The sequence below is a fragment of the Castor canadensis genome, chromosome 2 (genome assembly GCF_047511655.1).
Source record: "Castor canadensis chromosome 2, mCasCan1.hap1v2, whole genome shotgun sequence".
Classification (NCBI taxonomy): domain Eukaryota; kingdom Metazoa; phylum Chordata; class Mammalia; order Rodentia; family Castoridae; genus Castor; species Castor canadensis.
The window spans coordinates 32,433,561-32,449,558 of NC_133387.1; the positions used below are offsets into that span (position 1 = coordinate 32,433,561).

The window sequence follows — 15,998 nt, forward strand, 5'->3', positions numbered from 1 at the left end:
CATTTTGTTATCATTCATAAGCTTAAGAGAAGCAACAACTAGTTGTCTACCAGGGATTTGAAGACGAATGAATGACAATGGATAGGACTAACAAAAAGTAAGTACTATGTACTAGGAAAAAATAGGTCTTCGTTGATTTACATTTTGTATATTGACATCTTTGCTTGACTTAGAAAGAGTTTAAGGTATGTACATATTTATTACAGTTCTGGGGATTGGACCAGGGCCTTGCATTTGCTAGGCAAGTCCTCTATCACCTGAGCCACACTCTCAGCCTTTTTGATTTTATTTTGAGATAGGGTCTTGCTAACTTTGCCTGAGCTGGCCTCCATCCCCCAGTTCTCCTTCCTCTGCTTTCTGAGTAGCTGGGCTTACTGGCATGTGCTGTAATGCCAAGCCACTTGAGATGAATTTAAATGTGCAGTTAAAGCTGGGCATCATGACTCACATATGGAATCCCACTTACTTGGGAGGTGGAGACAGGAGGAGAATTGAAGGTCAGTGCCCACTCAAGCAAAAAGCATGAGACCTCATCTGAAAAATAAAGCAAAAAAACTAGAGGCATGGCTCAAGCTGGTAGAGTGTGAGGACCTGGTTCAAAGTCTAGTACTGACACACACACACACCATGGGAGTTCAATATGACAGTAGTCCTTTTTCATCAAAAAGACTGATTAGGGACAAAAAATTGCTGTCCTACCATTTTGTTGGCAAAACAAGGCTGGGTAGATACGGATTATGACCATGAGTGCTGGGTTATTACTAAAATGTAGAAGGGAAGGTCCCTTGCCTCTTTGGACAGATGTAAGTCACCCTCAGGGCTCAGAGTGGCCATTTGACTGGGAACAAGCAGAACTTTATCCCCAAACTCTGCCTTCCCAGTTCTTACACTCAAGTCAGATACTTCCACTTCTGCAAATTAAGTCACATATGAAACTTTGGTTTGTGTTGACTTGGTCCAATTTATTATTGCTTTCTCTTTACAACCACAGGGGGAGAGGTTGGTTTTTCTTAGCAAGATTTTGTTTAAAAAAAAAAAGTTTTAATTCAGTACAAACCACCTCTGGTGTTTTTTCTTTGAATGTGAATATAAACCATTACAAATGGTAAGTTTCATCCCTCTATTAAAAATAACACCTTATGTAACAATTGGCTATCAGCACAACAAAAAAGGACATATTTATTTGATGTCTAACTAAATTACAATAATCTTTACTTGGAGTCATTTCTTTTGGAATGACTGATTCTTGTATAATCCAACTGTCAGCCCTGTTGGGATCTAAAATAGAAACCAGCCTGAATCACTTTGCACCTAGAGATCAAGAAGCAGCGTATTTTAATTATATTTCATGGTGAATCTCAGTTCTCGGTTCTCCCATCACTTCACTCCCTGCTTCTCAACCAAGTTTACATAACTAAACTACAAAGAAACCTGCTGTCATTTTCACTAGATCCACAAATTCCCCAGACTCTCTAAATGGTGTATTGTAAATACAGTCTACTAACAGTTTGCTACTGTGAAAAGCACAATAAGGATTATGGTGGGTACATAAGATGCTGAAGTGGGTCCACTCTGAGTGATATTGATTCAGTTACTGTGTCTAGTTTCCTCATCTATGATGAGGTCCACAATTATGGCACCTACTTCTGAGGTTGTCACGAGGAATATATATTTCTCATGAGTGAGTGTGTGTGTGTGTGTGTGTGTGTGTGTGCGTGTGTGTGTGTGCAGTTTACCTAGAGCAAAGCCCAGGATACGGTGAGTGCTGAGTACTATCTGTTTGCTAAGGTTGTATTCTTTTTCAAAGGAACTAAGTCCCTGACTGGTGACCACTCCATACCCTTCATGCTGTGGCATATACTGTCCTCCTCCTGCAAGAAATGTTATGGTATCACACCTAGTCTATAGTAAAACTGAGGAGAAAAAAAAAAAGGAACAAGCAAGACATTTTAGTGAACTTTCCTTAGGAAGGGCTGGTCTTGGGGTATATTCATGGTTCCTGGAGAAAGGATTTGAATTTTCCTTCCCTCAGGTCAGCCAAGTGTATCATAATGATATAGATAATTAAATGGCTCCAATTGGTTGGCTTGATTCCACAATTTTTAAGAACCCTTAGGAGGTGATGCAGAAAGTATCAGAAACTCACCAAAGGGCCTATAAATCAAAATTTTGATGAGAATCTTTCCTGCTTCCTCATTCTAACCTAAGTCAAAATAAAGATCATGTCAGTACTGACAGTACTTCAGAAAATTAACTGTTTAGACACTATTTACTGTTAATATCACACGGTTCCAAAGCTGTATAAACATTTAAGTTAATAGCATCTGAACATATATAATAAAAATTTCCTTGCTGTTCTTGGTATAGCTATTATAATTCCTTGAAATACAGAACAAAACAACTAGTATACAGAGTAAGGAAATAGTACGGTTGTCTATATACAAAAGAATGTATCACTAATGTGTTAAGATACTGCTGTCAGAGAAATGTTTTCATTACCCTCATCCACAGGTTACAGACAATGCCATTTATAATGTTTTCCTTGATTTTATTTTAAGAAGGATCATTGCATACTATAATTGTCTCTATTAGGTGGTTTCAAATCAACAAAAAAGTTGAACTCCAAATTGAAGGGAGTGCACCTCCCTTTTTTTCTCTAACATGATAAAGGGCATTTAAGCATGATAAAGGCACTTTGTGCCCATATACATAATCCACAGCACTTTGGCTGTGAGTTCTTTGGGATGTCAGATGCAGTCCCCTAAACACTGGTTTTCTTGTACAGACTCACCTCCTCCTTATTCTCAACCTATGTAATTTTACTTGGAGTAAAACCCCCTGCTAGTTTCTGGCAAGATCTGAAATTGCCATTAGCAGATCAGCATACCCATTGCCCACCTCAGACACCAAATAGTCATTATGATTGGTTCTGAGATGCAAACATTTAACCAAGGAGACTCCATCTTTGCTGGGCATCCAGGAAAAGACAAGTTTTCCTGTCTTCTGGGTGAGCAAGCATTAAAAGAACATCTGTCTTTCCTTAGAATGAGATCTCACTGTTCTTAGAATGAGTGGTAGGAGAATGTGAGGTCTGGAAGTGTGGAAGTTGTGTACCTAAGAAAAACACTGATGAAACTGCTAAGGGTACCAGGATTTGGGAGTGCAGTGCATTGTGAAGTCTCAGGTTGCAGACAATGCCAGGAGTCAGTCTTACATGATGCAGAGACCTGAATCTAAGGGATATGGTGTGAGCTTATGGATCAAGCTTTATCTGATACATTTACAATTCTTAAGTTTTCAGTTACAGGATCAATACATTTGTTTCAATGTTTAAATCAGTCTGGGTTGGGTTTTCTGTAAACTTGAAGCCTAAACGGTTCTAACTAATTCATACAAAATACCTATCCTGGATAGAAAACTTTGCACACAGAATTGTGCTCCTACAAGCACCACCACGGTGCTGTCTCCACAATGACTAGGAGTGGGAAGGTGTTGGGCTAATGCCAGACTGCTAGCCAATCTGAATTGAAAAATTCAGGAAGACTTCCACAGCAATGCCAATGATGAGAAGGGAAAGAGCCTAGAGTCACAACTTGGGAATTAGGAGGTATTCTTGCTCAGCATCTTAGAAGAGAGCCTGAGTTAGCATCAAATTTTGTTTGTTAGCTTGTTTGTTTTTGAGACAGGAAAGTTTTCTAGTTAGTAGAAGAATTGATCATTAATGAACACCATAGTCTTCCTCTTTTATAAAAGGGTGCTTATTCTCAATGAAGATAAAATAGATTTATTTTGTAAAATAGGAGTATTTTTTCAGGTTACTCTATCCAATGAGTAGCCACTCTTCAATAAGCACTATATTTGCTCATTTGCTATTTCTAAGTCTCTCAGATAGTAAATAATAACTTTGTTAAACTTTAAGGGTCATAGTTAAGTGTTCAGTCATGATTTTAATATTAGAACAGAGAAATTTTTGTGGGTGTGCCCTTTCTCACAAAAATATTGCTGTGTTGGTAAATAAAATAAAAATGAAATAGAATGAGACCTTTTGGGCAGGAAATATTTCTTTATCTTGATAATAAGAAAAAGAATATTCTTTCTTTGTACATTTTGAACTTAGAAAATCTATTTTTCTATTAATACTAAAATATTTAATGCATAAAAACATAAGCATTTACACTGAAGCACAACCTTAAATATAGTCCTGTGATTTTCACCAGGAACCTTGTAAAATATGATAAATATACATGCACAAATATTAAAACAAGGAGGACCACTTAGCATTCAAGTGGAAATGCAGCATTACATATAATAAATATCCAGGATGTCAAGTCCACAAATGATCATTACTCTGATTTAGACTTCTTTTTTCCAGTTAAGACTTTTACTATACAATTAATTATAACCTTACAAGTTAAGCCTAACTAATGTGAAAAGAATTCAATTAATCTGGCTACTGAAATAATACAATGTTCAATATTTTGCAACATATTTTAATCTCTAGCACATAAAACTGACATTTGGCCAAGAGGTACACACCTATATAACCAGTTGCTCAATTACCTTCTTTCTCAATGTTAAAAAATTCAGAGTTAATAATATGAAAGAAAGAGAGTTTCTGAGAATCTTATTGCCTGAGCTTATGGGCTTTGACAATAAATGTCTTAAGTTTTAGTACATGTCATATAACTTAAATACTGTATGTACAAAATATAAAACTTTTTAAAAGCAAAATACTATACAAAATACTGTCTTTATACATTTAAAGAGTACTTTTCTTTTCAATGTAAGAGAACCCTTTATATTTTTACCTCTACTTTCCCTCCTAACCCGAGTATCTCAGAGTTGAGTTTTTAACAGTGGAAACTGATCTATAATAAAAGTATAAATCCAAAGATGAAAGATTGCTATATACCTTAGAGATTTTTCTAGACAAATCCTTCTGGTTAAAAGGCACGTAAAATCTAATTCATACATTTTACTTTTTACATCTTGATTCGTGTTTGCTATTGAACATCTTGTAAAAAATATGTCTGAAGGATGTTATATCAGTTATGACAATTCTTTTCAATTGCTCTTCTTTTGAAGTACATGAAAGGGTAAGTAAGCACCCACCACTTAGGTTAACTTTGAACATCTCTCTATGCACAAACACTTAAAAAAAGTAAAAACACTAAGAGAATAAATGAATTTCCTGTTTATTGCTCCTTGCTTCTGTAAGCAGTGTCCTTAAAAAATGACTAATATTTACCCACCATTATTAATTTCCATAACTGTGTTTCATAGTTGAGAATTTTATATTGAGTATGGACCAGATCTCCAGCATTAGGGCTCTTTCTTCTTTCTTGCTTAGGAAACAGATTAATCTTCCTTGCATGTCAATATATACTTCCCAAACCAACCAAAGATGAATGCAAACTTTTTCAACGTCAGAATCCCAAGAAATCCACATAATCAATGTATGACTGTATGCCAACCAGATAAAATTAATCTCAGATTTGCCCAAGGCTCCGGGAATTCCAATGCAGGAGTTAGTTTCCCAGCTTGCAATTCTGTAGGATATTGCTAGAGTCTTCTCCAGGCTGGAAGGAGGTGTTACTTACAAGTGTGAACATCAGTCATGCTTTCACACCTCCTGCAGCGGACATAACAGCACCAGATGAACTTACACTCGCATCTTTCCACGTGCCTGACCACGTGGGTGTTATAGCCTCGGCCGCAGCAGAGGAGGTTACAGCCATCTGCACCTTCTGATGTGCGGTTGCATTCTCTGCCTCGTGTTCCTGGGATTCCCAGTTTTTTATCTTCCACACAGTAGTTGGGAGACTTATTCACATACAGCAGGTCATCCTTGTGGATAGGAATCTTCCTCTGATCTTTTTCTCTCCTCCGCATTTTCCTCTTTTCTTTGTCTGATATTTGGATACTGTTTTCATATTTATCCTTTAATAAATGGCCAATCTTTTCAAAAGAAGACATGGATTTCCAGCATGTTTTCACGGCACAAGAGCCAGAAACACCATGGCAGCGACAGTCTACGGACATCAGCTTGGCAACAGCCTGAAACCAACAGTGATTGTGTTCAAGTGCATTCATCAAGCGTTTTATTCCACAATGGACACCTAATCACTTAACTTCACAGTGAACCTAATCACGTAACTTTCTGGGTGTGTTCCCTCCTGTATAAAAATGATGGTTTTGATCACAAAGGACCTTTAAGATTGTGGAGGGTTCAAATGTTTGGTCCTTTAGTTTTGTTCAAATGTCTAGACCCTGCCAAGAGGGCAAAACTTTCTAAGGTGCATTTAAAGTAATAGTTGGTGAGGCTACAATACCAATATACTAGTAATACTAGTACTACTTCCTACCTATCAAAGATTATCTGAGATACCAAAGGGAAATTACTTGCATTTCTAGTATCAACTCGCTTTTGGGTGTGAGAGGATGCCCATGCATGCCTGGATTTCCTGACACCATTCAAATCCTTCCTGCTCAGAGTGTGATTTATGGACCAACAGCCCTGGCTCCACTTGTGACACTCAGGTTCTACAGAATCAGAAGCTGTATTTTTAGAAGAGCTTCAGGAGATTCTGATGCACATTAAAATTTGAAAAGAGCTCATAGAGCAGTTGCTTTCGACTCTCATATGCATAGAAATATCTGTGGAACTTCACAAGTAAGCATTGTTCACACCCTTGAGATTCTGATTCAATTGGTTGAGATGAGCTGCTCTGATAATTTTAATGATGCCCACTGATGACACTATTGATTCACATGAGAATTCTTAGGGTTGACCACTATAAAAGTCAGTTACATTTATGGGAGTGTTGGGGGTAGGGAGAAGATGCTATTCTCTGGTCATAGATCCCATGAGAAACCAAGTTAGGTTGTTCAGAAAAAGGAGCTATAGAATATGGTTGTGCCCAGCAAATTCTTTGTCTTTCCTGGAAAATTAATTCAAAACCTATGTCCTATCTTTGGTGAATCCGTACCACTATCCTCCAACATAGAAAACAGAAGAGGATAATATTTATATAAATTTTCATTTCTAAATGCTGAGTTCAGTTGATAATGTCTGTGGAACTGAATGAGATCACATATATTTGTGATAGCTCACTGCCAGGTGCAGAGTAAGGTCTTACTAGTGTTTACTTTGAAGAAAGAGTTATGGTAAGAGTTAAAATTAAAATGTCTGATAGGCCCAATGATGCAAAAACAACAGGGGGATTTCAAAAGTTTTAGGGCTCTAATCTCTTACAAACCAACATCATTTCCTTCAGTCCCCAGATGATGGCAGAACAGACTAATAAACCTTTAGGACTAACTTGACATTCTGTCAAATGCTGGGTAAATGAAAAATGGATCCATCTATTTGATGACTTGAAAATAATGAATGTACGCTCACCAAAGAAAGGAAAAACCTCTATTTAAATTATGCTTACAATTCTTATCAAAACTATAAAATGACATGTATCTATACCTTGCTATTTTGTACCAAATTCAATATTGACATGTTTGCAGAACTTTCTAACAAGTTATTGAAATTTCCCGAACTATCCAATATGGAATGTTTCAAACAGTTAATATTTATTTGTAACCTTAAATGAGAGCATGCGGTATTAATTTGTACAATGTTTGATACTTCTTAGTTGTATTTATAATAATAAACAATAATATTTAAACCCTGTCCTTTATAAAATATGGCTAAATGTTCCTACAGTGACATCAGAGCAATTTATAAAGTATGGTGCACAGGCTTATTTGATTTAATTTATGGCATTTGATATCCACAAAGCCCTCAATTCTAAGAGGTCTGTAGGCAAATAAAAATTGAATTTCATGCAATCTGCCTACCTTTGTTCAAATTTTAAGTGCCTAAAGGATATGAAAAAAAAAAGAGCTCAATCAGTGCTAGGTAATAAAATAAATTGTCCAAGAAAGTCCTAAACCTAAGAATGTATGTTTATGTGTTTAAACCAGATCAGCATTCCTTATAGTCATCACTTAGTGATTTAAAGCTGCCAGATTTCCTCTGGACAATGATTGAGAGCTGATTTTTTTCCTTATGTTAAACAGCTCAGCTGTCACGTAAGGTGGTGCCGATTTGCAAAGCATGCAGGGTAGAGTATATAGTCATCAAATACTGGCTGAATAATTAGTTCCACTCACTCAGGCAGTTGTAACTTATTCTCTGTTGGTCACGTGATCAGCTGATAGTAACGGAAATCACCTCAATGGCACAGGGAGACCTTGAGCCTGCTGGGCTCTCCTCCAGAGCTTAATGCAGTTCACAAAGTGACACATTGCTTCCCAGGTTTGAAGGATACAAAGAGACTTTCAAATTAATTTTATCACCTGCTGAATTTATATTCAACTTCTGGGAAGATTTCCTTTACTCTAGAAAAGCAGCCCTTTTAAAATATCTGGAGTTTATAATTTTCCAGCAATGACATTTAATTTTTTTTTTTACTTTCTTACATCTGCATTGTAAATGACCCTAACAATAGGTACAGGAAAATAGTATTTTTTAATCAAATTTGTGACACATATTATTTTTCTATCCTAGACTTTACCTATACAAATGAACTTCAAGGGAAGAATCCCAATAATTTGCCATGAAATTTGAATGAAGGATGGAACTTGACTACAGAGAAATTAAAACAAAGCAATAACATTGCCACTTAGAGAAATGCAGTTTGAGGGCATTTAAGGACACACACACACACACACACACACACACACACACACACACACACCATACGAGAATTTAGTGTTTTTCAGAGCATATTTTTATAAAGAATTTTTTTTTGATTTAGTTTTATAGGAAGAAATGCTTTGCACCTAGTGGGTAGTAAATGAACAGTTACTTAGTTACAACTCCAATTTTACATAAAAATAAACAGCATGTTTAACACACTTGTCTTACATAATTTGTTGATATATGAGGTCACTGCCTGAGGGTCAGTGGTATTGGGAGACCTTGAGCCAGCAGGGCTCTCCTCCAAGTCTTCCCCCTGCACCCTGTGTTAGTCTACAAAGTGACACATTGTTTCTTAGACTCGAAGGATACAAAATAAGTCTTAATATGCAACAAGATAACTTTAGTAAAAGAGAAAAATGAAAGTGGAAAATGCAAGCATATTTAAGGAAATCACATAAACACTATAAAAAATGTGTATTCTGGATCCTTTCTGCTAGGGTTCTTAATTAATGCTAAACACTTATTCTGAGCTGCAGTGATAGCTCTGTCATTTTCTGGTAACAGGAAAAGAGAACAGCAATCCAATGAGTTGTGTGTGGTTACAAGAAATGTCCTTTCTCTACTTTAGTTGAGTTGTTAAGGTTTATAATGATATTAACAGAGGAATTTTTTGTTAACTATTATAAACAGATGTGCCCACTTTGGTGGGATATTTTTAAACTATGAGACAGCAGTTAGGAGGGCGGCATTTAATCTAATGGGCTCCTTGTATAAGTTTTCGTTTGATAAATCTCTAATGAAGTGAAGTAGGAAAGATGTACCGTTGGTATTTAATGTAAAAATAGAAACTGCTTAAGAAGTGGTTTAAAGGCTGATTGATCCCACAGTTTTGACTCAGAGGTAATACAGCAGGCAGGGATTATTTTCCAGCCTATTACTTTATCCAAACTACCAGGAATGGCCAGAAAATTGTTGTGGGACATTTCACTTTGTCAATTATCAGATGATCCATTTAAGTTATGAAAACGGTGACATGAAATTGGATGTATGTGTGTAGAATTTCCTATTTCTCTGATTTATTTTGTTCCTTTCTGTCCAAAAATATATTTGAACCTGTTGAAAAGCAAAATGAGTATGTGTTGTTCAAGTACTTATAAATATTCTTGAAACAGGTCAATGAAAATTCAGAGTCGGCCCTTCCCACTTTGTTGAGTTACTCATCATAAAACAAATTATGGGTTAGAGAAATTTAAAAGTTTATGAGGTGGACATGGGAAGAATGGAAATATTTTAAGCACACCAAAAGAAATACCCATAAATATTTCAAGTCACATTATTCCCAGAAGTTCTGCCCCTGGAAGACATCACATCATTCTGTTAGCCAATCACCATCAGGCAACATTATTCTTGGAGTTATAACTTTAGGAATGGTGTCAGAAACCAAGTGGGAATCAGAGTATTTAAGGTCAGTGGTTAGAAAATCATCTATCCTGCTCACAGCACTACTAAGCGCCAGTACCCACATTTCTCTAAACACTTTCCTACATTTTGACTTTGGGATTTTGAGACTAGAACAATCAACTCAATTGAATTCAGACTTTGAACTTTGCTCAGATGAATATGCCTCACAGATTAGAATTGTAATTGCTAATATTAAAAATTGAGTAGACTGCTCTTTCATGTTAGATAATAACCTGGAAAGCAGTTTCTTTTTCTTTCCCTGTGTATGTGTGTGTGGAGGTGTTGGCCACCAATGGAAAAAAAAATATAAAAATGTTTTGAGTTATAATACCTCATGAAAAAAGACCAACAAAAACACCAGTGTAGTGCCCTCTAAAATAACCAGGTAAATATTTTGCAATATTTTAAGACTTCATCTAGAACAATGTGGAAAAAAACAGATTCAACAAGGAAAACTCTGAAATTGTCATGAAATATGTAATTTGTTTAAGTTGGATTATATTCTGCATAGATAGAAAATTAGTAAAAACATTTTTTCTGACAAATAGTGAATTTAAAATGATGTGCCGAGTAGATGCATGTTTTTCACAAAATCAGTATATAAATAATAGCTTAAGATGAACATTAACAGTTGCAAAAGCGGATTTGGCTACCTAATTTGAAAAAACACACAAGATGAAATAAAACTAAATGGTTGCCTAGTATTACTAACAAAAATACATTTTAGGATGTCTTAGGACTTTTCATTAGTTCAGAGACAATGTTTTTTAAGGAAATTAATCACAACATAGTCTTCTCTGAGTTTTGGTTTTCTGGTTAAATTTTTTTCCATCAGTACAAAATTATTTAGAGAATGGCTAAAGTAGATTTACTTTCTATGTTGATAATACATATTCACTTAATTGCTTTTTTGTTTTTTAAATATATTGATTTGACATATCGATGTTTTTCTCTAGTTTAACTTGAGTTTTAAAAAATGTTTATTACATGTAATCTTTTTTATAGTAATATGTTAGAAAAATAAATATTCCCTTATTGGATAATATTTAAATTGAACCAATATCCCATTCCTCTTTTTAAATGTAAAACTTTAAGGAAAAGAGACATGTATGTAACTAGTGTTAAGCAAGTGTTATTTTAATGAAATAGAGTAACTTTAAGCATTTCTAAGCAGAAATATGGAAAGCTTATATAGTTATTGCTTGATTATCTTATTTTCTATTTTGCTAATTCAATATTTAAATTGAAATGGAAACTTAACTTTGGATTTGAAGAGTTATGGTTATAACATTTGCTGGTTTTCTGGTTTTGTGCTTTAAACCAGGGCAGTAAGGCAAAGAAAACTGGCTGGAAGTTGCAACTATTCTGAATGAGTCCCATTATTCTCTTGCCAAAAAAGTAAAATAAATACAACATATACTTTTAATATTCCTAAGAGATACTGTGACTTGTTTTAATTTGCTTCATGAGAATGTGGCAGAGTACAATGACTACTTTGGGACTTCTATAGGCTATTGGATATTTACAATAATATATACTATGTGCTGATATTCTTGTCCTGAGATATTTATTATGACATAGGAAATATATATTCATAAAAATTTACAGCCCTTTAGGAAAGCCACTATGAATTGCCAACTAATTCTACTATGTTGTAGAACTCAAACTATTGTATCAACATTCAGTAATGTAAATATATAAAAGTTAAATTAAGTTGCACATATACTCCCTCTTAAGAAAACATGTAAAAAAATCAGAATTCATAAAAGAAGTTAATTAAGTGTTGGCTCTTCAAGTTTACCTCTCCTTAACCTACCTTTAATATAGCGATATTTAAAAATATCCATACATTTAATATAACTTTAGCTTCTTTAGACTTATCTGTATTTTATAAATTTTTTAAATGAACCTACATAAAAATAACTATTTCCCTTAAAATTTTGCTATGCAAAAAATATTTGATAGTGCTTGTGAATTCCCTAATATTGTTACATTGTTTGCTAGAGAAAATATAAGTGCAAAACTAACAACATTTAGGAACCATCGCCCCATAAAAGTGGATTATGAAAAATATAATCAAAATTTAAGTTTGGGGAAGTAACACTTGATTCAGTTCCATTAGAACAATAGAGTCTATAAGTCCTATTTTGATATTAACCATAAGCAGCTATGGGATGGAACCAGTAACACAATAGACACTTGTACATCTATTATTTTATAGCTAATGTTAGACATGTAAATTGTTCAATTACCAACACATACTATTACAGAGTCAACTCACACCAGATGGATAGATTCATTAACTGAATTAAGCCAATGTGGTTAGCACACACTCATGAAACCAATGTGATTAGTACACACACACACAACACATACACACATGTATTGCTGCTAGCTTTCAGCTCTCAGTTTTTAAATCATTTGGATTGATTCATCCAGAAGTATAATCCTAGTCTTGTTTACTTGGTGACATGGCATTTGATTCCATTTTCTAATACATACCTGCCTCCCAGCCTCGTTGTTGTGTAGATTCATTGCTAGCAGTATTGTGTTTTCTTTTCCCGTGGAGTTTCTGAGAGGGAAATCTAGGAACTTTCTGCTGAACCACATGCCATACTGGACATCATCAGAGCAGCCCCCCCAATGCCAGCCTTCACTTGCTGAGCCACCATTCTGCAAGGTGGTGTCGCAGGAACACTCTGTCATGTTGCCCGCACTACATGACCTGGTCACAGAGTGCACCAGGCCTGCAGCCATCACAGCGTAAATAAATGCTGTCTCTTTAGTGCCTACAATAAAACATAAATCAATAAATCAGACAGGAAGTTCTCTTGCTGTTTAGGTTCAGAACAAAGCCTACTACTTCATCCTTCCCTGACAAACAATTTTTCAACTGTTTTCGATAGATGCTTTAATGAGTACATACTTAGAGAGGAGAATTTTCTATGGTGTTTGCCTTTAAAAAACATTAAAAGATTAATTTTCAATATCCCACTGGAGATTTTCATATATTGTAATGTCACACACTGTCCTAGTATCTTAAAAATCACATTTATTTTTAAAGTTTGAAATGTACATCGGCACCTAACTTTGTGTTTGTTAATAGAAATAGCTCCATAATGAATGAATTAAAAATTCTTTGCATGGGTACTAAAAGTGATAATAAAACATTCAAAGGAAAGTAAATTATTTATCTTTTTAAATTTAAAATATGCTGTAGTTGCAAAATACAAGGTGAAAAATTCGGTGTGATTTTTGTTTGAATAAAAAATACATCTCATAATGCAAATTAAATTAAGTGAAGACCAAGGCAATTAGTAGATAAGTGTTACAGTTTACTTTGACATTAAAGACTAGACTTCTATTTTAAAAGAGACATCATGAATAACAATCACTGTTATCAACGTAAAAGAGTTAATATTTTATATAATATTAACTAATCTCTTACAGTCTTAAAGGTAATGAAAGCAAGATAATTGGCATGTCACTAGCAAAAAAAAAAAAAAAGAATTGTTATAAAAAAAAACTATCCTTATTGAAATCGTTCTCTTCAGTGCTCCTGGAAGTAGTGTTTGGGCTAAATATAAAACTTTTGAAAGTTAAAGTTCCATTAAAACGTTAATAAAATGGATAAAAGGAACTCAGCAAGTAATTTTTTTTCTTTCCAGATATTTAGATTGGAATAGAAACAGTTTCACGCCCCTTGTCCAATAAAACTTTTCAGCAGCTAATGCTTCTGCATTTCAGCACCTTCTCTTTTTTTCTTTCTTTTGCATCCTTTTCATTCTTTTTTTTCTCCTCTCCGGGGTCAGGGCTTCTATGGAAGGGTACCTGGACTAAAACGCGGAGGTGGAAAGGAGACGCTTTGGCGGCAGTGAGCTTAGGTTCCGAGTGGGAAAGGGTCAAAGTGAGAGGGAGAACGGAAATGAACTTGAACGAGATCGCTTCTTTGAGCGCCCCAGTTCCAAAGTTCTTTGACTCTGCTGATATTTCTGGCAGCATCCTGGCTCCTTGAACCATTATCCTCACTAAGGCACGATTCATGTAGAAAGTTAGAACTTTGTTTTACTGCACCTTCCCGCGCCGCGGGCAGTACGCAGAGGGAGGGCGAGGTGGAAAGGGCAGAAAACAAAGGAGACAGCTAAAGTCGCCCTGCCCAGGTTGGCTGCACAGGGGATGGTCGGGGACAGTTCCTTTAAAATTACCATTATTCCGTAAACCCGGTGCTTCGCTCCAACTAGCCACTTGTCCAGCGCTCGGTGCCGCCGAGCTGGATAAACCAGAGCAGATGCAGCGGCAGCTGGTCACTCACGTAGGGGGGCGCTACGGGATCCGGGGGGTCGGCGGGTGGGAGAGTCAAGTTTTCCCCCAACTTTGGCGGGGCGCCGCCGCAAGGAGGAAGAGCTGCAGCACCGAGCGTCCGGCTCTGGACCTGGGGAATCGCCCCCTCCAAGAAGCGCACCTGCACCCCAGGTCTGGCCTCTGTCGCTCCCAAATTCCTAAACTAAAAGGTCTCTTTCTGGATATTAGAGCTAGGGGACCACGCAAGCACCATCTATTGGCAGAAGAGCTGTCGCCTTCTGTGTCCCTGAAACCCTCAGTGTCCCGGGACTCACCGCTGTTTAGCTCGTAGCCAAAGAGGGGGCTGGTGCCGAAAGGGCCTGCGGTAGCTGTGACGGTGGCGGTGGCGGTGGCGACCATGCAGTTCCATCTTTCGTATCTGAACTGACTCCTGCACTCCTGGATGCCCAGCCGCGCGCCCTCGCGGATGCTGGGCAGCAGGTACGGTTTCCTCTTGCACAGCTCCTTCTGGCGGCTGTTCAGTGGCAAGTTGGCGCAGCCCAGCTTCTCCGGAACCCCGAAGGAGGCGATGCCCAACCACCTGTAAGGCACAGCCGCCCCTAGCGTTAGCCGCTCCCCTGCTCTCCTCCCCAATCCCAGATGTTTTTCCCCAACATTAGGCCACCCTGCTTCAACTAGGAGCTGCCTTAGGGCTCCTCACCCCCTTTGCCAAATACCCCATGTGCCTCTGCAGCCCCCATACTCACATCCAGTTTCCTTGGGCTCCGCAGGGGAACAACGCGAGCAGGGCTGCCCACAGCGCGCACAGGCGGGGCAGTGCCAGGAGACTCGCCCTATCCATGGCCCCCGCATGGAGTCCCCCAGCCCCGGCCACTCCTCTTCTGCCTTCCCTCCCCAGAGGCCTGTAGGGCCGGTGGTCAGTTCCCCAGAACCAAGTTGTCTCTCTTCTTTCTCTTTGTAGATAACATGAAAAGACCAGCAATGGTAAGGGTCCTCAGCAGCTCTCCCCCCTCCACCCCCCAGCAGTAGGAGGAGGCGGAGGAAGTAGTTTGGGGCCCTCCTCCTGCTCAGAGTTGTGGATGTGCAGATGCTGGAGCGTCCCTCGCATTCCAAGGTGAGAAACTTCTGTTGATGTCTCTGCGTCTCCATCGCCCCGGGCTTCTCCTTGCATCTCCTCCCCCTGACCGCGTCTGGCGCCTGATTGGCCCAGCGACAGACCCGTATCTCATCATCCCGAAACCTCAGGCTCCCATTGGCTGAGAACAAGCTCTGCTGGGGGGCGACCGGCCTGCATCTCCCGGACCTTCTGACCAGTCCTGGGGGTATCATGACCTTTCCTCCTGTCACAGTCTCTTTAGAGCAACCCTGGGTGAAAGCATGGGTTTAATGGGAGACATTTGAGTTTCACCCATCCCCAGGGCATCTGGAATACCTATGAGTGGAGTGCCTGGAAAATCTTTGTCCCCTCCTCTCCTCTTTCTTTTCTCTCCTTCACCTCCCAGTTTCTGTGGGTCAAAGTTGGTACCAAACAAACTGA

General features: G+C 37.8%; 1 protein-coding gene across 1 annotated transcript; it reads right to left on the minus strand.

Moving 5' to 3' along the window:
- Positions 1-4,060: 4,060 nt before the first annotated feature.
- Positions 4,061-15,569, minus strand: Wnt16 (Wnt family member 16). Its single transcript, XM_020162418.2, has 4 exons — positions 15,208-15,569; positions 14,776-15,041; positions 12,662-12,948; positions 4,061-6,057 (listed from the first exon to the last, which is right to left on the minus strand). Exons 1-4 carry the CDS (start codon positions 15,300-15,302, stop codon positions 5,593-5,595), a joined length of 1,113 nt encoding a protein of 370 aa, XP_020018007.1. The 5' UTR covers positions 15,303-15,569; the 3' UTR covers positions 4,061-5,592.
- Positions 15,570-15,998: the final 429 nt, after the last annotated feature.

Coding starts and splice junctions, on each gene's coding strand:
- Wnt16 (XM_020162418.2), bottom strand. CDS start 15,302: ATGGATAGGGCGAGTCTCCTGGCACTGCCCCGCCTGTGCGCGCTGTGG. Junction 15,042..15,207: donor GGAGCCCAAGGAAACTGGAT/GTGAGTATGGGG, acceptor TGTGCCTTACAG/GTGGTTGGGCATCGCCTCCT. Junction 6,058..12,661: donor ACAACGAGGCTGGGAGGCAG/GTATGTATTAGA, acceptor TGTTGGTTTCAG/GCTGTTGCCAAGCTGATGTC.